Raw genomic sequence first — 23957 nt, forward strand, 5'->3', positions numbered from 1 at the left:
TCGTGTGAACATCAAATAGTTGCTGCAGGTCACATCAGTGCTACAGTGTTTCATTGGTTGTATACTGGATGCAAACTAGACAAGCAAAACGTTTGTCTCAGAACTAAACTTCTGCTATTTCTACTAGTATTAATGCTAAAGAGAGATTACAAGTCTGACATATCACTTTGATAAGACCAAATAGACACATTACTGACTGTACCGCTGTCACCCATTGCCCTCTCTGTCTCCCTCAGACCATGGCCTCTGAAATTCTGTAAGGCCTTGTTTGCATAGTGTCTGACCAGCAGACATGCCAGCAAAGCTCACAAACAGTTGCTCTGTCTTCCAAATGCAAGCTCTGTGTGAGACAGTATTCCATGGCATCAAGTCTGCACAGCGTTTGAGAAGGTTGGAGTGACAATACATTTGGAAATGTCTGCAAACCCAGGATTATTACTAGTGAAAAGCATTTTTTTTTGTCTGCCCAGCAACAGTTGAAAATAAAAATATCAAAACACTTTAAAACCCATGGTAACACTCACAAATTTCACATATTTTACTAGGTTTTTATGTAGGCTAAATAAAATGCAGTAGAAACACACAAACCTATGTGCAATTATGTTAAAGTTTGCTAATGAAACTAAAGTTTATCATTTCATCTTTTTTTGTGTTAATATGTAATCTCGTTATCATTTTCAGTCTGCTGGGTGAATTTCTGCATTTTTAATAACATTTTGTGGACTTTTTGTTGACACTTTCATTCAGTTTTTATTGATACTTTTCAATAATTCGGCATTGCTCTGATACACAGCTGACATTACAGTACATTCTGTTGATTAAAGCCACAGCCTATTTAATGCTAAACCTCGAGTGCCATCAAGAGCCATAAGCATAGCTAATAAACATTTTAACACACCATTAAATTCATATAATTTGAATTCAAAATAATTATTAGGGAATCAATGAATTTCCAACTATGTTGCACTAAACATATTTAATTAATATTATTTGTGGCTTATTACATAATTTTCAAGAAAGGAAAACAGTTTGCAAATAAGTTTACAATCTGTTTTTTTTAATTTGTTACAGTAAGTAAAGCATTAGTCATGTTAACCCAGATTTTTCCCAGATTTCAGACAAAAATGTATTTATTTGTAAGTATCTGTACAGTATGTAAGGTAATGCTAATCCTGTCCCTAAATATGAACTGTACCAGAGATGGCATGTAGCCAGAAATTTAAAAATGTACTATTAACTTACTGAGCACACATGATACCTACTTATTTTACTGGCTGAGATCTGTGGAAGAGACCCGTTGTGGAAATAAGCTATGACCTTCAGTTATTATTCAGATTTTAATGATTTTTGATACTACACAAATAAATCTAGATCAACGATTCATCTGAGCAACATATCTCATTCAGTGTTTAAGGCCTTGAAGTACCTCAGTAAATGGATCGCATTTTATAATTCAAAAAAATGATTCAATTTTTTTTTTTTTTGCACCACACTTGGCTACTGCCAAAATCTGGTTAGCTTGGCTTAGCATAATAAGGACGAACAGAAAAAAGGGGCAAACTGCAAGTCTGGTTCTTTGGACAGAGAAAGAGACAGAGAAAGAGACAGAAACCTGTTTCCCCCTGTTTTTAATTCTTTATGTTAAGCTAACTAGATCTAACTCTCAGAAAGTGATGAACATACCTCCAAGATACACAGGACAAATTACAAAACAATCTGGATTTGAACAGAACAGCATTTGACATATTATTTTCAAATAAACCTGGGTTTGAATCTATATGAAAGGTGAAAAATGCTACAGTAGAAACCCATCTTTGGTCCAGAAGGCACCCAATTCATATAAAGAAAGAAAAGACTAAATGGAAAAAAACCTACAGTATTTAACAATAAATTGCAGTCAAAGGTCCATTTAGTAGCCATTTGATGGTGATCTTCAGAATTTCCTTTTTCAATGTGTTGAAGCTCATTTGACAGTCAAAGTATATGGGGGGCTTCCTTAAATGGACCTTTGGATGAGGTTATTTTAACTGCTGTCTTCTCCACAGCTGTCTCTCTTTCTACAGAACTATACTGTAAGGTGTATCTAAACATGATTATTAAGCACAGAATTCTACAGTAGGATAACAGTCACTTGATAAATCTGATACCTAAATAGATACCGGGGATGAGCAGTTAACATTGTCTCATTTAATTAACTTTAAATTCTATTTACGTTTACTGAAAAAGACAGTGTGCAGGACTTATTCTTGCATGATGGTTATAAAGAAGAATTTAGTTTATACTGTGGTCATAAAATACAACTGCAATTTCACATTGCTTTATGGTTTAAAATATAAATCCTAGCACATACAGTAGGCTATGCTTTGCTTAGATTGTTAAATATTCCAAACGGGAAAGCCTGTGCTGCAAATATATGGCAAGATGTAACTTTCTATGATACGACGTGTAAATAAGAATGAATAACAGTATTATACAGGACAAAATATGAATGATGTAACAGCACAGGCAGGAAAGAGATAAAGCATGGCACAAGATACAGTACATGCTCTAGTTACACATTAAAGAGCATAGCAAGTGTGTGTGTAATGTTTCAATTGTCCCTTAGGTTAATGTCACTGAGTGTAATGAAATCTTCTGTGTATCAAGCATCTGCGTGTGTGTGTTTGCTGGTAGAAAGAAAAGACACTTCTGTATTAGAGTGAACTGGAGAAGACAGGGTCAGCAATACTGTGCAGGGTCAACAGTACTGTAATACACTTCACCTTCAACTATATTAATGTATGTATCATGTGAGCATCATGTGTTCAAAAACATGGGAAGTCTGGATACATGTGGCTATGGCTTATTTTATCTCAAGTGAATGCTACACTGTCCTTTTAAGGAGAAAAATGTTCCTCTGAGCAGCATTAGCTAAGACGCTACAGTGAGAACTGGCTGTCGGATTCTCAGATGTCAATCCACTCGTAGTTTCTTGTGTGCACTGTGCTCCATCGATGGCGTCCCATTTGCATGCCCATTTGTTGACACAGGAGAGCCATTCTGATGCTCCTTTCCTTTCTTTAGAGAACTTTTCTGTTTCTTGTAAGTCTGCGAGAGAACAAGAGGGAACAAGTCAGCACACATAAATAAACATAAAATAGATAAAGAGTATGCTTTAGAACCAACATTTTTTATCTGTGAATGTCCAAATTATATTTAAATGCAAATATAAGGGCTCCTCAATATTCATTATATTACAACCCTAATTCCAAAAAAGTTTGGAAGATGTGAAAATGACAGTTTTTAGCACATATTACTTAAAACTAAGTAGGTTGTGCATTATCTGGGGACTATTTTTAGCTGCAGATTAATACACATTCTATGAGTGGATGATGGATGTTGGCTTGACTCAAACATGTTCATAGTAATGAAGAAACATGTTCAGCCATTGGACAACACTATGTTTAAATTGTTTTTGGACAACAATGAATCTCTGCAAAGATGATTTGTTGGCATTCAGAGAACATCCCCACACTTAAACTTAGACTATTAACTTAGACTTTAAAATAAAATAAAATAAAAAAAAAACACTAACCTGAATGTAGAAGTTTGAGAAAAGGATAATGAACGTGAACATGTAACTAATTTGGAACCAGAGCCATCCTATGGGAAAACCACATGGCCATATGGCTGCACACATTGTCTGGCCAACGGTTAAAATAAACTGGATCTGTGAAGGAAATATGACACACACATGCAGACACATACCAGAGTGAGGTAAGGTGACACAGAGAGCCTACAGAAAGCCGATCCACAAAATATCTTAAATAAATACAACTTCACAGCAGCAGCATCTTTAGCTCATTAAGTAAATATAACAATCGTGATAACCAGTAATGTCATTATAAGACTACGGCACTTGCAGATCAAACCTTGCTACTACTGTACAGCTATAAAGGTTAAAGGCTACTTACACATTAATGCATGAGTTACAACAAGCCTGCAATGTAATTCAAAGAGTCTACCTCACCCTCAAGGAAGCCTTTTTACTGCATAATGACTTTTACTGTAAATAGTTTAAGTACTGTGGTATTGTTACTTTTAATCAAACAGAGAATCTATATCCTTCTTCCACTTTTGGGGGAAAAAAACTACAAGATGAACCCACCAACTGTAACTGTGTGATGTATCTCTTCCACCAAAGGTACGGCCGGATGGCTGGGATGGCTGAGAGCCCGTAGTAAGAGTACATGACAATGTGGACGAAGCTGTTTAGGCTGGCACCAAAGTATGCTGACAAGACACAGAACAGTGACACAGAAGATATTCATCTACACCAAGAAATAACAGTCAGAATATCACCTGGAGCACGACAAACGTTTCCTTAGTCTGCTCTGTTTGGAAGCATTACAACAAATTTAATGTGAAAAAACAACAGAAGCTATAAAAAGTAAAGTGATGCAGAAATAATATATTGAACATTTGATCAATAACTAAAAATAGACCAAGAAAAGTTAAATGTTAACCGTATTCAAGCCAATAGCACATCTCTTTTATATTTCATTGCTTGCACACTGCCATTTTTGTTTTCTTTGGTTTCAAAACTATGTAACACGGTGCGGCAGTTTTTAGGTCAAGAGTCACTTCAGAGTCAGTGTTTGAGTCAGGATTTCTGGGGAAAACAGGCTGTTTTCAGTGATAATGGCTTTAACATGGGAGCGCTTGAATTATTTAGCTCGCAGTGAGGCCATTTGAGTCAATGGAGGGCGAAGTTGGGCTCAAACACTCACAGTGGCCGCAGGGTATCCAGTTCATAACGAACCACCAGATATTGAGCATGCTAGCGTGGTGGTAGATGTGAAGAAATGTGATCTGGTGATTATTTTTTCGTAGAATGAAGAAAAAGGTGTCCGTGAACTCGATGAGCTTGGAGAAGTAGTACCACCACAAGACTTTCATGATCTGAGAGGAGAGACAACAAAACAAAAGGGGATTAAGTTAATATTAAAACAAATTATAATTAATGTATGAAGAGATGAAATATTTAACATCAAATCACAGAAATACATTGAAAATTGTTTTGTTTTATTGCCTTACTGTTAAGGCTATTAATCATACAAAGTAATAAGCAAATGGGCCTTGAAAGTTCAGGATGAAGCACAAAGCAATTTATAAATCTTTATCAGTGCCACTGTGACTGCAACACTTTTTATCTAATTGCTGCAGAACTGCATAGCAGAGCACATTTGATTGAGTTGTTTTTGCCCATACTGCAGAGTTCAGGAGGGACAGTGAAGAGAGTCATCATGATGACAAGAATCGGATTAAACTGACTCTCTGTCTCTGCAGCTTATCTACAGGGATTTACAGGTACACTCCCACATAAATCAGAGCAGTAGATCTGGAAAATATGCCGTTTGTGTAATATTATATATATTCCAGTTGCCATACAATAATTTTTGTTTATACTTTTACTGACCTGTTCATAATTCTAGAAACAATTAATTATAAAGAAACATCCCCAGCAATAAACATAAAAGGTTTCACGGTGTAATTCCATCTGACTCACCTTATTATCAGTTTCCAGAGCACTGTAAGTGTTCTGGCAGTAGAAGTTGTAGCTACCATGCCAAGCAGCGGTCACAAGCTGATTAAAAAGACATTAAGATGAATGAACATTAGCAACACAGACACACTTTATTTCTTTTTTTTTTTTTTTTTTTTTTTTTTTGTCCTTTCGGCTTATTCTGTGAGTTCAGGGTAGCTTTGGACCGCATGTCGATTTGGCACAGTTTTGACGCTGGATGCCCTTCCTGACACAACCCTCCCAAATACCAGGTTACCAGGCTTTGGGGCGGCACTGCAAGGCTGGGGATGGGCTGTTGGTGGTTCAGTGTCTTGCCCAGGGACACTTGGACATGTGGTCGGGAGGAGCGGGGCACGAACCTCAAACCCTACCACCTGAGCCACTGCTGCCCTCACAGAAACACTGCAATGCACAAATGCAATTTAACACTTCTGCCTGTTAAAGTGGCACTTTAGTGATTTATTCTAGTCGCTAGATTGGCTCCAGCTCCAACAACAATGACTCACACAATTCCCATGAGGTAACGTGGCTAATTCCACCTCATACAATATTAAAGATACTGTATACTGCTTTTTTATTTTATCATTAATTGGAAGTCCCATTCCAGTTACAGCATGCATGCAATGACAAAGCTTCAGCAGGGTCAGTTTCTTATGCTTAACATGAAACTTGAAGGGCATTATACTGTGGCCCGTGTTCTGTGTGACACGCAAACTGGACTTGTGTGTGTAACTTATGTGTAAAATAAAGGTTAATGAATAAATATTCGAATGCATATAGGTTACACGGTTTAATGCGGATTAACCAAATCAGTATAGATCCACTGTCCTGTTGTAAATACTACACAAAATTCAATTCAAAAAACAGCAACAGAATGAAGTTTGTTTTTGTTGATTTTTGATTTTGCAACCAGCACTCTTATTAGCCAGCATAGAATAAAACCCATTCACAACCAGATTTAATCCTTATGTTATTATCTATTGTGCTGCCCTGCACTTTGATTTATATCAGGTGGTATTGATTTTAGACTGTCACCCCATGGCCGACATATTGTCAGAGTGCAGGGTTTAACGGCCAATCTTATGCAATGCAGAAAAAAAAAAGAAGCTTGTTCTGCCAGCTGTATAGGGAGGAGTGTACAGAAACTTTAGACTTACACGTGCACTAAAATGCAACATCTGATTCTGACGTGGCTGTGTTCACAGGTACACTAAACAACAGGCCCTATCAGTACGATAAGTGAAATCTGGGCACCTTAAGCTCAGACACTGTCCTCTTGCTGAATGCAATGATATGTTTGTTTACATCAGTCTATGTATCATTTTCTTTTATAAAGTCAGCTGTTTATAAAAAAGCAGTTTTGCTGCAAACAATAGGTGGCTGTATGGGTGTCTGTGAGGGATTTGATGGCTGAAACAATGAGTCTGTCAGCGTCCAGCTGTGTCCCTCTCCCTCCCTGCAGCATTGTTTCTGGGTTAGTATTCAATGAGAGATGCCAGTAGCCATGGGACATCAAATCAGGGTTAAGAATCTTGCAGAGAGCTAGAACAGAAGATTGGATCTACTTTCTGGTTTGCGTGGTAAATATGGAGCTACAAACAGTGGCTGGTTAGATTAGCTTGGCCTATTAACTGGAAACAGGGAAAACGTGGGCAGGTCAATGTTAACATAAAACAAAAGACCATACAAACCATTAAAGTAGTACAAGTGAATGAAAGCCTAATAAAAGCATGAAGCAGGGACAAAAAAACCATAAGAAACAGGACGACACTGCATATTCACACAGAGTCCCAAAGAAAGACACCTTATAGCCAACCCAACCAAAAAACTTTACAATTATTTTCCTCTTTCTCTTAAAACCTGACTGCAGTGTGAGGTGATTGCTTGGGCCTAGAACTCTCTCTGTGCTGAGCGCCCTGTTTACCTCATAGAACATGTAGAAGGACAAGAATGTAAGGCCCAGATTGTAGAACACCATGAGGCCTCTGCAGGAGTACGGCTGCCTGTGTTTCATGTACTTGGGCCCCATCCATACGATCAGAAGGTACATGACTGTAAGTGCAAAGGTTGGTGGGTAGTTGTCGAGCAGCAGCATTCCCCGTACCCGCTGATCTGAAATATGGAGATAAAGAGAGACAAATTTTACCGCTAGATCAAGAAGTGGCTGATAAGGTGGAGGTGGCCTCATTGATAACAGCAGATGAACCCGAGAGGTGAAAAGCAAAAGGAGCACACAGTATGGTTATTAAACTCTTAGAAAAGTTTGCCACGAGAAGGTGAAAAGCCATAGCAGAAGTCCATGCAACGAGTAAGCTATTGTACAACATGGGATGATTGGGATTAAAGGTTTTTAGTGACCCTTGTTTCTGCTACAGTACCCATACTTTTCTATTACATGTTTATCCAGACGTTGCAGTACTTGGGGATCAAACAAGAGAAATGCATTTAATCAGCTACTAAAATGGCAAAATAGCTTTTACTTGCCTCTGGGACCAATCCATGACTCGAAGAAAGCGTTCAGTTTATCATTGATAGTCTCCATTTTGCACCTAGATGCAGAATACAAACATCATTTACAACTTTTAAAATGAAACACTCTTGTTAGCTTTTGTCTCCACCAATTTCTGAGCCAAATATCCATCTCTTTAACAGACAAATGTTTTTCTGCTGATGTTCACTTAATAGATAACTTTGTCTGTCTGCATTTGGTGCTAAGCAGGTAGTGTACAGTGTGTTCTGAGCTTGTTGCAACAGGTGGGAACACCACTGATGGGAGCAGCAGGAGTGAGTGACTCACAATGGTCAAATGTTCTGTAGAGCTGAGAGGAGCTGCAGATTGGGCTGATATACTATGAGTAACAAAGTTTTTTCCATAGGAATATTGATTAGTGTAGTTTTAACTATGATAAGCTTAATTATCATATTTAAAAATTTGGTTGACTAATGTCAATGATTACTACTGTACAACAGACAGCAGCTGTAATCGCGACTACCCCTGATGCTGTTTAGTCTGATACAACTTATGTCTAGTGTTTACGCCTTTACAAATACGCAGCCTGATCATCCTTTCTATACATAGTATTCTATGTCTAATAACTGATCCTTCCTGTGGTTTCAAACGACACATAGACAGACGAAATCTGGACACTTCTATGTGAAGCATTATGAGATGCAAAACATGAAGTCAGCAGGCAGCGATGTACAGAACATAACCACATCTGTATTCAGCTATGACTGGTGTAGAATGGTTCCCTGGCTTTTAGATTGTTGATTGTAATGACTTAGTGCCAACATGCTCCAGGAATAACAATCGCATAATCTCGTCTGACACGGGCATGTTTTCTTACGTGGGTGTGAAACTTTGGTGTGTCATTGTTTCTATGAGTTGATCCCTGGTCTTAATGCGTGTTTCAAATACATGCTACCTATGCAACTGTCAGGGATGACTAAATCGACTGAATAGTCATCATTTTTCTCTGGATCTTTCCCCAAGTCTTCAGTACTTCCAATACTTTCCATAGACTGTGTATGAAAGTTAAAATATGATGTTAGGTTCCACTGCTCTGATTCTGATAGTCAAATCAACGCTGTGATATAAGGCAGATGACCATTTACACAACTGTAAAAGTGTCTGGATGTTCACAGCTGGATAGTTTTCCTTGTAAAAATAGATCTTAGGTTACTGGGTTCTGTTCTCAAGCCTGCTTGTCCACTTTCCTACTAACGTATCCCAAAACTACAGGAATTATTTTTAGTGACACTTAGCCTGGAAAAACATGTTAAGGTGCACAGTCATGTTTTTACAACAGAAGACACTTTAAAAATCCTTTAAATAATACTTTGTAACAGCAGCAATGGAGCTTTCTCAATAGTCTTAATTACGACAAACACACCATAATATCAGATAAACCCCTACTATATCGCTTCAGCCTTTTGCACAAAATGCCTCCACACAGCCACAGAATTCACTGTATGTCTGCATTCTTTATATACAGTGACATGTTTTCTGAGGTTCAATTCAGTGCAGTTATGTCAGACTATTGGACAGTCTCTACACCTGCGCCTACTGCTGGAAATATAACGTGGACTTTTTTTTACACATTTTCAATTGCTAAATATCATAAAATCCATATAGAGAAGCATTCACTTAAATTCTCTAAATAGTCACATTAAATTGAGTTACACAACAGCATGCGAGGAGTAGAGCACAGCCCAAAGTTCCCCAAAACTCTCTTTAAATATTGTGCAATGTGTATAGTTTACAAAGGAATTTTTTGCAGGTTAGGCTATGTTAAAACCTGCATGTTGCAGTGTACTGCTACCTAGGCAACAATAACACATTTCTCTTCAGTTGTCTTAGCTGCGGGTAATAAATATAGATTATTCTGATCAACCCCAGTCAACTAATATCCATGCTCTGATTATCAGGATGCATTAGGCTGCGCCAAAACATGATAATCTGTAAGAACGTAATCAGAGCATGATAAGCCACCACAGGGGGAAGTCAGTGGGCTACGTACATGCTGGACTCATGCAAAATACTTTTAAACATTCAAACAAAACAGTACAGAATAATCTGGACTGTGGTCAGAAATATGCTACATCTGATAATGATTATTAAAACTCATTTACTGCTACATTTAGGGTTGGGCAAAATGCTCTTATACTGAATAACATGAATCATTGTGAAATGAGCATGTTCTTAGAGATTTTGCAATCCTTTATGTGGTAAGTGTCCATTTGAAGTCTGGATGCATTAGACCATAGTGTGTAATGTTGCAAATCAAATCACTCGAAAGTGAGTCGGTACTGTGTGGATGGGAACTGTTTATAAAGACGTACTTCTGTGGATACAAATGTTGCACCAGAATGGATGAATATTGTTAATAAGTTTCTGTTAATTCTGTAGTACAACCTATAGTGCCATTGTCTGAAATTACGTAAACAAGGACAGAGGATTAGAGAGACAGAACTGGACTGAAAGTGAAAACTAGGTTTATACACCCACCTTACTACATAAAATGATAAATCAAAGTCCAGTTTAGACTGCACATTGTCCTGCATTGCTATGGCAGTATTTCACTAAGACTGTGTAGATGAGCCAAACCGAAACACAGACAGTCACACTAAATTCACAGACATAGGGAATAATTAATTCTAGTATAAGACCTAGATTTATATTTGTAATGGCCCTAAAGCTTATGCACAAATTATTCAGACATGCCAAATTTCAAAGTCACAGTCAGTCCTGGCATAGCAGCAGCAACAGCAGCATTTAAAAGTTTTCACCAGGACGAACAAGTTTGCCACAACACTTACAACTATAAATCACATACAGTACGTAATGTGGTGCAGATTTCTGCTGAATGCATCTTTAGAGGAATACTGTAGTGTTGCTGTGATGATCGGCCGGGATGCACGACAGGATACACGGGAGTGCTCTGCGAAATACCGATTATTTCCACCACAGTATTGTATAATGTTCATTTTCCATCACGGTCACACGTGTGATCTAAACCGCACTTTACGCACCGCAGAGAACAGTAGCTACAACAGAAGCGCGATGTCCAGTGAAACTAAAAGATGGGAGCTGATGTCGACTACACCATCCTCTAATTTCAGAAAGACCCAGAAAGTAAGAATAATGAAAAATAATGATGGAATAACTTAACCAGTCGATCGCACAGTAGCATGGGAGTAGCTCGTCGCTTCAGCATCACCCAAACTCATCGCCCAGACGCCATGCGCGCGACAGCAGTGTTTCTAAAATATCTCGGAAAGCCTTACCAGAAAGTCCCCCAGCTCTCCGATCGCGTTAGACTGAAGGCGAAATGTTGAGTGTGGATACAGGGACGCCGCTGTGGAGTGTCTACCTTTGGAGGCGGGGCGAGAAATCGGCAGTGTGTACCCTTGGCTGGCTGGCCCCCGTCTGAGCACAATGTGCAGCCTTGTCGCTCAGTGGAAAATAGTGGGAGGAACACGCAATCTGGCCCCATTGCCATGCAGGAGGGTTACAGCCAGTAGGTGACCCGCTGGGTTGCAATGATGCGCGCACACACGGTCATAAAGATGACATCAAGGTTTTCTCCACGCTGCCCCGTAGCCCACTGATTGCAGCCGCAGACCGTGGTTTCTGTAAATTAACCGTTAACCAGAGGCACATGTGCAGGGAGCACATTTTACCAGCTTTCCAAAAAAAAAAAGTTAACCATTCGGCTGTTTTTGTGTTTTATACAATGAAATCCCATGTTATGATCATTGATGCTTTAATATGTGTAAATGGCACTTTACTCATGTAGGTGGCAGAAATGTAGCGAATGTAATAATATAACAGCTGGTTCAATCATCTTAATGAAGATGATATGTGTAAAGTCTGCAAACAGATTTTCAACTCTAATTTTATTTCCTTATTACCATACTTGGTTAGTCACCTTTATCACTTTCACACTCAGGTAAAACACATACCTGGTGGCCTTTTATGAGTGAGTGCAATCATTAGCTAAAATAAATCCATATGTATAAGCCTCATGCCAATGCAATTTGGTGCTGGTCAGCATAGATGGATTTATCCAGAACCGTTTCTCTGTAAACAATACAACCAGGGCAGTTTGTCAGTTAATTGTTTAACATATGAAACTAGTAAATTCAGTTAGTAATTGTGGTTGGACATTTGAAAGGGGTGTGTAATGTTTAGATGAAGTTGCCTATCAAGCGAGTGGGACCAATATTTATTGTAGTTTAACCTGGGCAGAGAGTCGACTGGGTATCTCCTCTTTGCCTGGGTGAGGATTCCTGGAAGCTGTAAAGCTGCACTAGGTAGGACACTGATGATTTCTGATAAAACTAGTAGCTACTTGTAACACATGGAGCTAGATACGTTGGGATAATGACTGAATTGCTGAGCAGACCATTGCTTTAAGTTGATACTGCTTATCAAGCCGGTGGGGCCAGCCATAGCGTAAGAGAGATACAATCCAGATATCAAGTTGCTGGGTATCTGCTGTACTTGTGGCATGAGTGAGAGTAGCAGCCAACAGCATTTGAATGCTCGCCCAACTTGATTGGAGACCACATTGGACATTTACTGTGATACAGTACAAAACATAATTAGTGGATGGATTCAATTAACCGGTTTGAGTTTCGGGGTGCTGGTAGTGGTTCATGGCTCACTGTCACTCTGTGATCACTTCTTGAGACACGAACAGAACAAAGCCATTATTAATGTTAGTGGAAACACGTGTACTTTAACGTGATAAGGCTCCAGGGATCAGTGAGGACAGTGGGCTATGGTTAAACTAACTGCCCTGCAACATATTTACTGCTTTGAAAATCATTTTTTACTCAGGTTCTTATCTAACATGCTCATTAATGTTTGTGTTTTCAGCTGTATTAACAACTGTAAGTTCCAGAGCTTTGTGTGATTTCCTTTGCAGTTTAAAACTATGTCTCATACCTCCCACACATAGTAGGCCCATAATCTTTATCTGGTCCAAGAGGTCAAACTGTGGCTTTTATTTGTAAATGCAGCTCAGATTTATGTAAAGCTGTGGTTTAATACTACCCTCTTGTGGATGGAAATGTTCAAGTTTGGCTGTTTTATGCATTACAAAAGAAGTTTGGGTAAATACACCGATCGGACACGACAGTATGACCACCTGTCTAATGTAATGCAATCCAATACAGTGGCTCTGCCATGAATTCTACTTTTTCAAGGTTATAAATTCAGAGTCTTTAGGTTGGAACTGTCAGAAAGGTGATGTGTTTATTATTGAGGTCCAAGTGGGTAGCTGAGTTGTATTGGAGTGCATTAATCACCACTTTTATCTTCTTTGAAGCTAATTTCCTTCCTTCCACCAATGTGTCTGGGGATGGAAAGGTCAGTCTGTCAGTTCACCTGGCGCAACTCCTGAGGATCAATTATAATAGCTTCAGGTTCAAATGTGAATTTGTCCAATACACTTAATTTCCAAACAAATGCCTAGACAAATGGAAACCCTGCCAGCTCCATTTTTGTTTTCATTAAATGTAAATTAGCAAAGGTTACCCTATCGACATGCTAAACACAACTGTGTGTTTACCACTATACTAACTTATCAAAACATTCATCTCAAATCCTATTTGTGTTTATGTGCAGCCCCATTAGAGCTGCTAATACCGCTTTTATGTTCTTTAGGAGACATCTAATTAATTATACTTTGTGTATTGAAATTCCATAAAACCCATGTTATGGTTTAAAGAAAGCATCTTAATTTAAGGTTTACAGATTTATTTTGAAGCAGCATCACAATGCAAACAATGGTTCAACATTTTCACTTGATTGCAACACCGTCTTCAAGGTCCCACTACAATGTCAGCAGATCAAATATTTTTCTTAAAATGCAGAAACAAAATCTGTCAAATACAAACAAAGCTTATGTTTAACATGAAAAACAAAACTTGTTAATGTAGAGCAGAGGTACAGTATTTACAGAACGAGATTAAAAGCAGACTACTGTCCAACTCTTTGCTACATTGACATTCTCGCACAGACTTAATTTCCAGAGAAAAATAAATACGCATCTGATTTCTATTACACAACCTTTTGCATGTCTTAAACCTATTAAAATAATTTTGTAATCATAAAAATCTGATACAGTACATATACATACATTTGATGCAGGTGTGTTTCTTACAACACGTACATGCCACTTTGCATTCACTTAAAATTGGACTGCTTTTATCTTTTGGGTTTTCTTTACATGCATTTGTATAACAACTTCTTCTCATTTGAACTTGTTTACTGGGTTTCCAATGAGCTCTGGGCATTGCTCTTCGCCTTTTGCAATCCTGTCGCACTTTTGAAACAGGTCGTAGTTGATCTTGTCGGTTATAACACTGTCTTGTTTATACTGTGGGTGCTTTGCAACAAACTCCCTCATCCACTTGGCCATGGTCATCAGCTCGCCTGTTTACATCAGCAAAATGAAGAGAGTTACAATGAAGAGTTGAAGCTACTTTTGGTTTACGTGAACTTCATGCTTTGTCCTTTGATGGTGATTTACCTGAGGCCCGTTTCTTGATGAGCTTCAGATAATTCAAAATGGTGCACCTAGTGTCTACATCGACTTCCATGTTTTCCAAATAGGAGTTGAGGATCGGAATAAGCCCTTGGAAAACTCCCTCCTGGTGATAAAAAGAAAAAAAGAAAAAGAAAAGTAATGGCTTACAACAACACGAGGGCTCAATACAAACTCTCACCCTTGGCTGCTCTACTTGCTTCAAACCCTTGCTTTTCTGAGATAACATTTAAGGCAGGGTTATACTTCTCCGCCGACAAACATAAGTGTTGACGCGGACCTAAGAAGAGGAGAGAATCATGGGTAGGCCGCGGAGCCTCACAGCCGCCCTGATGTGCACAGCTCCAGGATCTCAATGCTTTGTGCAGAGATGTGCTTCAAACAAGTTGATTGGATAATGGATAACAGCTGAGTCAGGATAGAAACAGGAAAGAAGAAGAATGGAAAAGCAAAAGAAAAAGCATAACAGTTCATACCCGTCCGCATGTTCACACTTTCTATATGTTGTTTTGTATATCCTATTGTTGTACTGCTGGTATATTGAGTCCCAAAACGGAGAAGGAAAATAGGAAAGGCTGGGTTTGATAGCAAACTATACTTTACATTGGAAACAAACTATTTGGTTAATAAAAAAAATGAAATGTTTTCCTAATTTTCCATTGAGTCTTTGTATTGACCACTCCTGTTATATCTTAAAATATTCATATGTTTATTCAACAACAAAGGACAGGACATTTTAGGTGTCTATCATGTCCTTAGCAGTGGACATGAAAAGGAGTTCACTCAACACAGCAGTGATTTGAATGAAATACACAGGAGACATTTGTGTAATGGTGGAAAAATGGGTTTAAAAAACAAAAATAAAAAGCCACTATGCTGAACCCGGTGTGTTCAAGCTTATACCATGGTTGCATCACACAGTGCTACTGTTGTAGTCACATTTACAGTATGTAACTTTCACATTTTTTAAAGATGTGATGAACTTGTATTAAAGAGAGTGTCCCGTTTTCTCTGCACAACCCTTCAGGTAGTCTGAATACACGCAAACTGTCTTGTATGAATGCATCCAGCATAGATACATGCAGAAAAAATGCTAACGTATTGTTGATGATCAGGTTTAATGTTTAACATGTTTACCAGGGCGGCTGCATCTCGTTGGTAGAGCAGTCGTCCACGAACCTAAGGGTAAGTGGTTCGATTCCGGACCTTGGCTGCATGTCAAAGTGTCCCTGGGCAAGACACTGAACCTCAAAGTTGTCTGCTACTTGTAACTTGCTTTGGACAGAAGCGTCTTATAATAACTAATTGTAATTGTCACCATCTTACTTCTATGTGTCATAATATTGACATTTGCAAACTAGCACAAAATATAAAAGGACAGACTGGCTGAGGGTACATTAAAAGGCAGTGGATCATCAAAGTTATTGCATTTCACCCTGAGGGGGACAGTAATGTCTGTACTTAATGTCATTGTTATCTGTTTAGGAGTTCACCCCAATTCACCCCTAATGGCAATGCATCTCATCATAAGAGATATTTAGGCCTGCACCAACAGACTGCTCTACTCTGCCATCCATTCAGCTACACTAGCAGCATGGCTAAAAAGTCAAACAGCATCAAGATTAACATGATTTAAAAAAAATAAAAAAAATAAAAATAAAAAATAAAATCACCTTTCCATTGATGATCGTATCAATGCTCATCAATATGTACTCCTCATTAGCGCCATCAGTCTCTAAGCCATTCTGGGCAGAAGCAGTACCATCCAAGACCAGGTTGCAGCCTAGTGGTGGAAAATAGAAATATATCAGTTTCCTGTATATTTGGGACATTGACTGTAAGCTAAATGTTTTGTTTTACCCACCTTTAAAGATGTCATTTCGGAAGTAAAACATGCCCTCCAGGACAGCATTTCTCTTCTGTGCAACCTTCATGTTTTCATCGACCTAAAAAAAAAAAAAAGCATTTTTATTACCAGATCACTGCATACAAAAGTCCAACACTTGACCACTAGTGAAATTTTTCTTCATTGTTTTATAAGAGTCAATAACTATGGTGGCTGTTTTCACCTTTGACAGAGGGATGAGGAAGTCAAGTTTGTAGGACAGGATCACTCTCGTGAGCAGGACGACAAAGACCACGTACGCAGCATTTTCAAAGTCAGTTAGCTGCACCTGAAACAAACAAAAATTGTATTGTTTTCAACAGGTCACTGAATATAAACCCTGATTACAACTAGAAGTCTTTGTTTCAGGGATGGCAATTACCTCCATGGGCCGGAATTCAACCCTCCAGCCGATTTCAGAGTTTGGTGGTGGAGGTTTAAATCTCATCGTCTGCCAGTTTGTTGACTGCAGATTCTGTTATAGATCACATTTCTTGTTAGAATAAACAGATCAGATGCTGCACGTCGAGCTTCTGTAACTGTCTATTGTAAATAAGAAAATCCTTACAGAAAACCTCACCTCAAAGTGATCCGATTCATTTTCATCGTCCAAATGTATCTTCTCCTCAAAGACTGAGAGTGGATCTCGGATGAAGAGGTGTGCTATGTGTTGCGCCAGCAGCTTGTCAATTCCTATAATCAGCAAGTTTGGTATTTTTTATCTATTAACATACTTTTATTTTATGTATTTGTATTGTACAAATACAAATACAAATACTTTCCAAATATCAGTACCTGCCCCGAGCAGCTGTTTGTAGATCTCCTCGTCTATTGTCAAATCGATGTCATTGTATTTCTCACCACAGCTAGACAGGTAACTGTCGATGGAATCATACCTTGACTTGAAGATCCTGTACTTGTTGTTTTTCAAAGGCTGCAAAAAGGAAATAAACAAATTCACACTTAATACTCAAATATAAACTGAAAATTAGAGTTATTTTGTGGTGATATTTGCAGAGATTGACTTTTATTTTCAATTAAAGCAAATCAGTTCTTAAGAGGAAAGAGAGCGGTTTATGGCTGATAGTCACATTACCAATAACAAGTTTGAGGAACGCAGAGACAACAGCAACATTTCTTAAGTAGAAAAAGACAATGAAAGTGACTTGATCAAAAAAATAAAATATCAACCATCATTAGTGTGCAATAACATCACCTAGTTCATTGTAGGAAAACAAACAAATTATCTGAGTTAGAAATCCCCTCACTACAATCTTTGCATCTAAAATGACTTGACTTGACATTGTCTATTTGTTTCAGACTGCGTTCAGCTTTGCTTCCTCACCTTTAGCCCACGTTCCTCCTGTGTCCTGTCATCCACAGAGGCAGAAATAACCCCCCAGCGGCAATCGATATCTGAAACGTAGCCTCTATAGAAGGGTGACGCAGCACTCAACGCCATCTGTACATGGCAAAGACATCATGCACTGTAAGGAAGTTGTTCTGGGGGGGGGGGCTAGAGGTGGCACATGTGTCATTTATGTACTCACCACAATGGGGCAGAATGTTGCTAGTTGGTCATAAAGGTACCTTGCTTCATCAATGCTGCAAGCCTGGAATGTCACCTGCAAAAAGAACAGAGGCTGAAGTACATTTATGGATCACTTATTGCGATGGTCATAAAAATATGATACAGTCCAAGTTGCGACAAAACAAGAGTTCAAGAATTCATGCTTTCCTTACCTGCAAACAGCAGTTACCCATGCCAAAGCCCATGGCATCCATGTAAATATGATCAGGTAAAGCGGCCCTCGCTGCTTCACCATCGTCCTCAGGGAACTCCTCTACAAATGGAGATGGAGTGAGCTTGTCTTTGAAGACTGAAACAAGAAAAGGCAAAAGGTCATATTTTTTTCTTTATCGTGAGTCTGAATGGACAAAAAAAAACAAAAACAAAAATGCAGCGAAAACTTTTATTTTATCATCAGCAAGTAACAATAGTTCAGGGTATAAAAAACAACAACAAAATAAACATGCATTGTAAAATCATGAAGATTACATTAGAGCAAAACTTTGCATCCCCCTTGAAAAAGGAATTCAAAATTAACTAATTTGTGTTCAAGAAATGTTTGTACTAGTTAAATGGGCATTTAGAATTATGTTATTGGAAAAATAATGTTTTATTTTCAAAATAAGGGGAAGCAGATTTTTGCATCCAACTATAACTTCTGGCCACAGGTATTTTCTTTCAAATAATAACAACTGTCTTATTATGCATTCCTGTAATTTCACTTAAACTTACTTGGCACATTAATGACAACTTTCTCTCCCCTTCTGTGGCGTATGTTTCTGGTTAGAGTACTGAAGAAGCAGAAAAGGATACTAATAGTTACAAATATTATTCCTGCCTGGATATTTAAATATTTGTCACACACCTAGTTTTCTACTTCTTCTTTTAGCCTTTTAATGTTGTTTGAAGAATTAGTTGTTAAATTATATTAATTACATGTAAACACCCCTTTACCAATCAACAGCTGAGACACAACCATTCTATACCCCAATTCTGTGTTGTGTGCTTGGCTCAAGTTATTACAATTTTCTGCTGAGGATAGATGTGACACAATTAAAGCTGGGCTGGTCTAACAGCACCATCTCAGACTTGTGCAGGCAACAGGAAGCTACGTCCACTGTGGTTGGAAATGAAAAGAAGATACAAAGTTCTGAATATACAAAGTTCTCAAACTTTGTATAAAGTTGAAATAAGACTTCAGTAATTTGTGATTTACATGGCTGATAAAGATTAATTTGGTCCACTGCACATATTTGAAACTTTTACAAATAAAAATAAGTAAAATATGTTAATGTTATTTTTGTTAAAATCAAAATATTGATGTTATAACTATTGAGCCTACCTGAATCTTGGGTGTCTGTTGATGGCTTCGTCTGGGAAAAACAACGACTTTGACACTCCCTTTTCCACAGGAGTCGGCCGGGACTCAGGTTTGGTGAAACCTGGGCAACCTAACCTAAATAAAGAATCGACACATACGTGACTATTACAGGCCGGTAATCGTAGTTGTTATTAGGTCTTCTAATTGTTTCCTCAGTCATTGGTTTTACTTAAAAATGTCAAAATAAAAAATAAATATTCAAAGAATAATTTTATTTAACATCTAAGGTAACAAATTGAAATAGGTTTGGAATGACTTCCAAGACATTAGACAAAAAGACTGCTGTTATTAAGGATGAAGGATGAAAACAGACCCTCTCAAATCAAGTACCTTGGAAATGAGGTGATGGTGCAGAGGGTTTCATTCTGGTTCAGTACAGATGAAGCCTCTCGTCGTCTCTTCCCCATGTTGCCCTCCACAGTGTTAAATTCTGACATTGTCCCACCGTATGGCTGTCCTGGAGTGCCCTCAATCATGTAACTGCCATACTCTGGTCTCCAAAGTGTGGGGTGACTGCCAAAGATAAACACACACACACAAAAAGTGTTCAACTCTTATAGGTCAGAAAGGAAGGAGGCCATGAGGAGTGTCATGATGACCTTTTTCATAAAAAAACAAAGCTCCCTCCCGTTATCATCCTGTATGTCAACCATAATCTTGGCAGGACAGACAAACTCAACGTATTTGTGCTTTAGAGCTTGCTCTGGGGTGTGCTCAACAGAGGGGCAGTAATGAGGAATGCATTGGCTCTACTATTATCACTGGTATTTCCCCTGGGTGAAGTTGGCTCCACAGATTTAGACCAACGTCATTGGGCAGCAAGCAAGCATAACACTCATGAGCTTGTACAAACACATTTCCATGTCCTGCGGAGAGCGGTCCTCAGGCAAATTATCTTTACTTGCCACAATATTTTAGAAATTAATCCACAGCATCTCTTTAAAAAAAACAACAACACAACAACAAGGGTCCAAACAGAATATTTACTGCTTTAAGCTCAGCAGATCATATCCTCTGCAAACTGGAACATTTTACATTTCACGTTTTACACTAAAAAAAAAGTGTAAAACGATTAATTGAACACCAAAATAGCTGCACATGAATTATTTTAATTCAATAATTGAAGAATAGACATGTTGCTGATTATTATACTGACATTCAAATTTTTGTAAGAAAAATAGGTTATTTCTGAAATTAATCAGCTAAATGCACACACCTGCCCACAGCCATTTTAAAATTATCCAGAGTTTAAAAATAATAAAATTGCATTTTTTATAAATACAATCATATTGTCTCAAAGTAAAAACATATTTATAGAAATTGCACACTTGAGTGTGCAAGGGTAACACTGCTTTCTAAAGCACCTATATGCAGGATGCATAACTGAGTACATCCCTATGAAACATCATTTAATGGAAATTAATGCAATGCAACAAAGTGATTATACATACCTAATTTCCAACTAGGGATATTTAACATATTCACAGTTTTAGGCTGAGTTGTGTCTGAGGCATTGTGGCTGTGCATGGTGAGGAAGTGTCTGAACAAAAACAAATCTAGACTTTCACACTTCATAAAGAAAAGCTACAATAGCATCAGTCAGCTACTGATGACAAGCCAAAACACAGCTACTAGCAATAACAAGGTTTGTATTTATGATAAATGCAATTACTTGTGAATAAAAATCTCACAGTTCATTTTGCTTGGGATGATTGCAAGTGAATGGATTCAGTTTCTGGTAATGTCACCAACATGTGAGATCTGGACTGGGTTAAGAAGGATCAGATGTGTTTATGTAGTGTGGTTTGTACATGGGAACAAAGAAAGCACAACAAACTTCTTCCCTAATCATGGAAATATAAATACTGAATCAATGGTGACTTTGAAAGTCAAATGTAAACAAATTCAGTGTGTTTGTTTGCCGGATAACAATGTCTACCTCAGCTGTGTGGCCCCCTCATCACACAACAGTTCAAAGACTGAATATTCTCTTAGATTGCATTATGCCATTGGTCTTAAAGAGCTGAAAGGATAATAGCAACAATCAGGTATGTGGAAAATAAATTTGTCCAACTTTGCTGTTTGATAACCACCTTTATTTGTGGAGCTACAGCTTTTCTAAAATGAGTGTGTCATGTTTTGTCCTCTGCTGTCACTGTTTGCATTTTCATATTTTTTCTATCAAAGAGATGTGAGACAGGTTTAGTCTTATCAGCCACACTGAAACACCTGGATGGGTGTGTAGTTGCTTTAGCGATTAACAAACATACACCTATGAACGTATTGATTTGAGAGACATGGGGATTTAACCTTTAAGCAGAGTCTAGTATGGTCTTGACATGTTGGGAGCCAAAACAAACCAAACAACAGCTCAGTAACGACAATTGGGATATGAGGTGTGGTATTTACCTAAAGGACGGCCAGATTATGAATGCAGTTGCCAGAATCAACAAGAAGAATTTAAAGTTGTCACGGGAGCCGGATAAAAACAACAATAATGTACAGTATTTAAAACGACATAGTATAAAGATATTTCGCTTGTTTAATATCCCAGATATACTCAACTGAATATTCAAACGTGTGCGGAGAAAATCTTACTTACTTGGGGTTTATTTTTTCACCCTGGTCTTGAAGAGTTTCCAAAACATCTTCACCATTTAGGACAATTCGGACCTTTTCATCTTTATCATCCAATTCCACCAACATGTACTCAACCTGAAAGCAAAAAGACTCATGAATTCAGGGCCAAAGCTTTATTGACCCTATACATTTGCTTTTCAATGATGGACCACAGAGAGTGACTGGGACACCATCACATCGGTTCCAATTCATCAGTCACGTTTCCTTGACGTTGACTCTGTACCCTGTAATCCCCAGTCTGAAAGGGGGATTAATCTATAAAAACAGCATTCCACATTGTTCAACATCAAAACACTGAAGCTTGGTGGACTAGTGGTGGGTGGAAAATAAAAATGCAAGCTGGTGGGAAGATCTGGGCAGAACAAATACCACAACTTTTTTGTATTGCTTGGCTTTACATTACTGTTTACTCTGCAGGTGTGTCTTCAGTAGCACTGCAGAAATGTAATCTGCAGGAAATTCTATGATTTCTAACAGTCAAAAGACAGATATGGGATGCTGTTGGATAAATATTAGTCAGTGTGTTTGACCATTTACAACAAACAGCCCACAGGTTATGCAGACTCAGCTGTATTCTTGTTTAACCTTAGTACTTAAATTCCAAGAATTTAATCAGACAATAAGTCTGTAAATCCAAAGTCATCCAAGCAGGCCCAAAGGTGCCAGTAAAGAGAGCTGTGTGACATATCAGCTTACATGTGAGCTACTGTATAATGGAAAAGTCAGTGACAGCAACAGTAAGTTTATACTGGCAGATGCACTTAAGTTTAATGTTTTTCCTGCTGTAAGTGTAAAACAGTAAAGCCTTCCTGTGCAGTATGATCAATAAAACACTACTCTTGCATCATCACAACCATCATGTCTGACATATCACAGGCTTTCAGGGGAAAACCTGAGGCAGCGGCGAAGCATTTTCCTTCGTGGTTCAATTTTAAGGAGAAGAGACACCTTCTTACCTCATCCCCCCATTTCAACACATCTTTCTGACGATCCTTCACCTTGTTGTAGATGTTAAGAAACTGGATGATGCCATGCTTTCTGATGTGGTCAGCATACTTCCTGGTTTCTTCCCAGTTCAGCGGAGAGCCCTGTGAAAGTAAACCCATCGCACAGACAGGCTGCTATATGAAAACTGAATGTTGTGGTGTCTTGCTGGCTGCTTATAAACGTGCACGCCGAGCGTTAGCTAGCTAGCTACTCTGTCCAACTCGCACGGTGCTAGCATGAAGTCTCGATCCCAAAAGAAGCGGCAGGGTCTGGATCCTTAATGCGCTGTCAGAGACCTTACAGGCTGGATTCGGCGTCTCCTGTTGCTCTCAAACGGCGTGCCCTGTTGGTAACCTTAGCGGGGCATCAACAAGAAAGAGGCCCCTATTCATCACTTGCTAGTGTCTGCTTAGCTCCGATAAAGCACACCAGTTAGCTGACAACGCCGGTCTCCCGAAAAACCCGACAGGTGCTCGTCTCGGTTCAGTAAACCACCACGGACTGGGCCCGTAAAATGCAGCTTAATGATAGAATGACAGCAAAGTGAACCTGTAGGTTGATGCCGGTTACCAAGCCACTCTACCGCTCAGAGAGGTGCTGTGTTTTACATGTGAACTCCTCCTGGCTTCACACACGTGACGCCGTCAGGCGGAGCGCAGAGCGGAGTGTCGTCAGTATGACTCAGCATTTTTCGCCGCTCGACCCGTCCCACCGACCTGTCAATCACAGAATGTAGCAATGTGGCATTTAAATGCTCACGGAAATGTGAACTTACTGAAAATCAATTGGAAAAAGTGTGACACCTTTCTAATAACTACAGGGCAGTAATAGTTCTTTTGCCCAAGTTTCCCTAAATAGCAAAGATATATAAG

At 38.6% G+C, this 23957-nt stretch overlaps 2 protein-coding genes across 3 annotated transcripts; both read right to left on the reverse strand.

Moving 5' to 3' along the window:
- Window positions 1-1611: 1611 nt before the first annotated feature.
- Window positions 1612-11528, reverse strand: elovl5 (ELOVL fatty acid elongase 5). Of its 2 annotated transcripts, none has more exons than XM_067522190.1 (8): window positions 11354-11528; window positions 8051-8115; window positions 7491-7678; window positions 5549-5626; window positions 4770-4941; window positions 4148-4272; window positions 3575-3709; window positions 1612-3087 (listed from the first exon to the last, which is right to left on the reverse strand). In XM_067522190.1, the coding sequence occupies exons 2-8, from the start codon at window positions 8106-8108 to the stop codon at window positions 2953-2955; spliced, it is 891 nt and encodes a 296-aa protein (XP_067378291.1). In that variant the 5' UTR covers window positions 8109-8115; window positions 11354-11528; the 3' UTR covers window positions 1612-2952. The 2 variants fall into 2 exon arrangements, with proteins under 2 accessions (XP_067378291.1, XP_067378300.1); XM_067522199.1 differs by having other exon boundaries at window positions 11239-11377.
- Window positions 11529-13815: 2287 nt separating this feature from the next.
- On the reverse strand, window positions 13816-23731 carry gclc (glutamate-cysteine ligase, catalytic subunit). The gene is made up of 16 exons (XM_067522160.1): window positions 23055-23731; window positions 22061-22173; window positions 19789-19971; window positions 19420-19533; window positions 18810-18868; window positions 18251-18387; window positions 18058-18132; window positions 17853-17969; window positions 17303-17441; window positions 17088-17200; window positions 16890-16982; window positions 16692-16796; window positions 16487-16568; window positions 16296-16405; window positions 14608-14728; window positions 13816-14510 (listed from the first exon to the last, which is right to left on the reverse strand). The coding sequence occupies exons 1-16, from the start codon at window positions 23202-23204 to the stop codon at window positions 14329-14331; spliced, it is 1893 nt and encodes a 630-aa protein (XP_067378261.1). The 5' UTR covers window positions 23205-23731; the 3' UTR covers window positions 13816-14328.
- Window positions 23732-23957: the final 226 nt, after the last annotated feature.

The sequence above is a fragment of the Channa argus genome, chromosome 1 (assembly GCF_033026475.1).
Source record: "Channa argus isolate prfri chromosome 1, Channa argus male v1.0, whole genome shotgun sequence".
Classification (NCBI taxonomy): Eukaryota; Metazoa; Chordata; class Actinopteri; order Anabantiformes; family Channidae; genus Channa; species Channa argus.

Bases quoted from the DNA above. Each gene is read 5' to 3' on its own strand.
- gclc (XM_067522160.1), bottom strand. From the start codon at position 23,204: ATGGGTTTACTTTCACAGGGCTCTCCGCTGAACTGGGAAGAAACCAGG. The intron at 17,442-17,852 runs GTGAGGAAGCAA...TCCTTTTTGCAG, and splicing joins AGGAGGAACGTGGGCTAAAG to CCTTTGAAAAACAACAAGTA. The intron at 16,406-16,486 runs GTGGGTAAAACA...TTCCACCACTAG, and splicing joins CCGAAATGACATCTTTAAAG to GCTGCAACCTGGTCTTGGAT.
- elovl5 (XM_067522190.1), bottom strand. From the start codon at position 8,108: ATGGAGACTATCAATGATAAACTGAACGCTTTCTTCGAGTCATGGATT. The intron at 4,942-5,548 runs GTGAGTCAGATG...CTCTCCTCTCAG, and splicing joins CTCTGGAAACTGATAATAAG to ATCATGAAAGTCTTGTGGTG. The intron at 3,088-3,574 runs GTTAGTGTTTTT...GTTCTCTCGCAG, and splicing joins TCTCAAACTTCTACATTCAG to ACTTACAAGAAACAGAAAAG.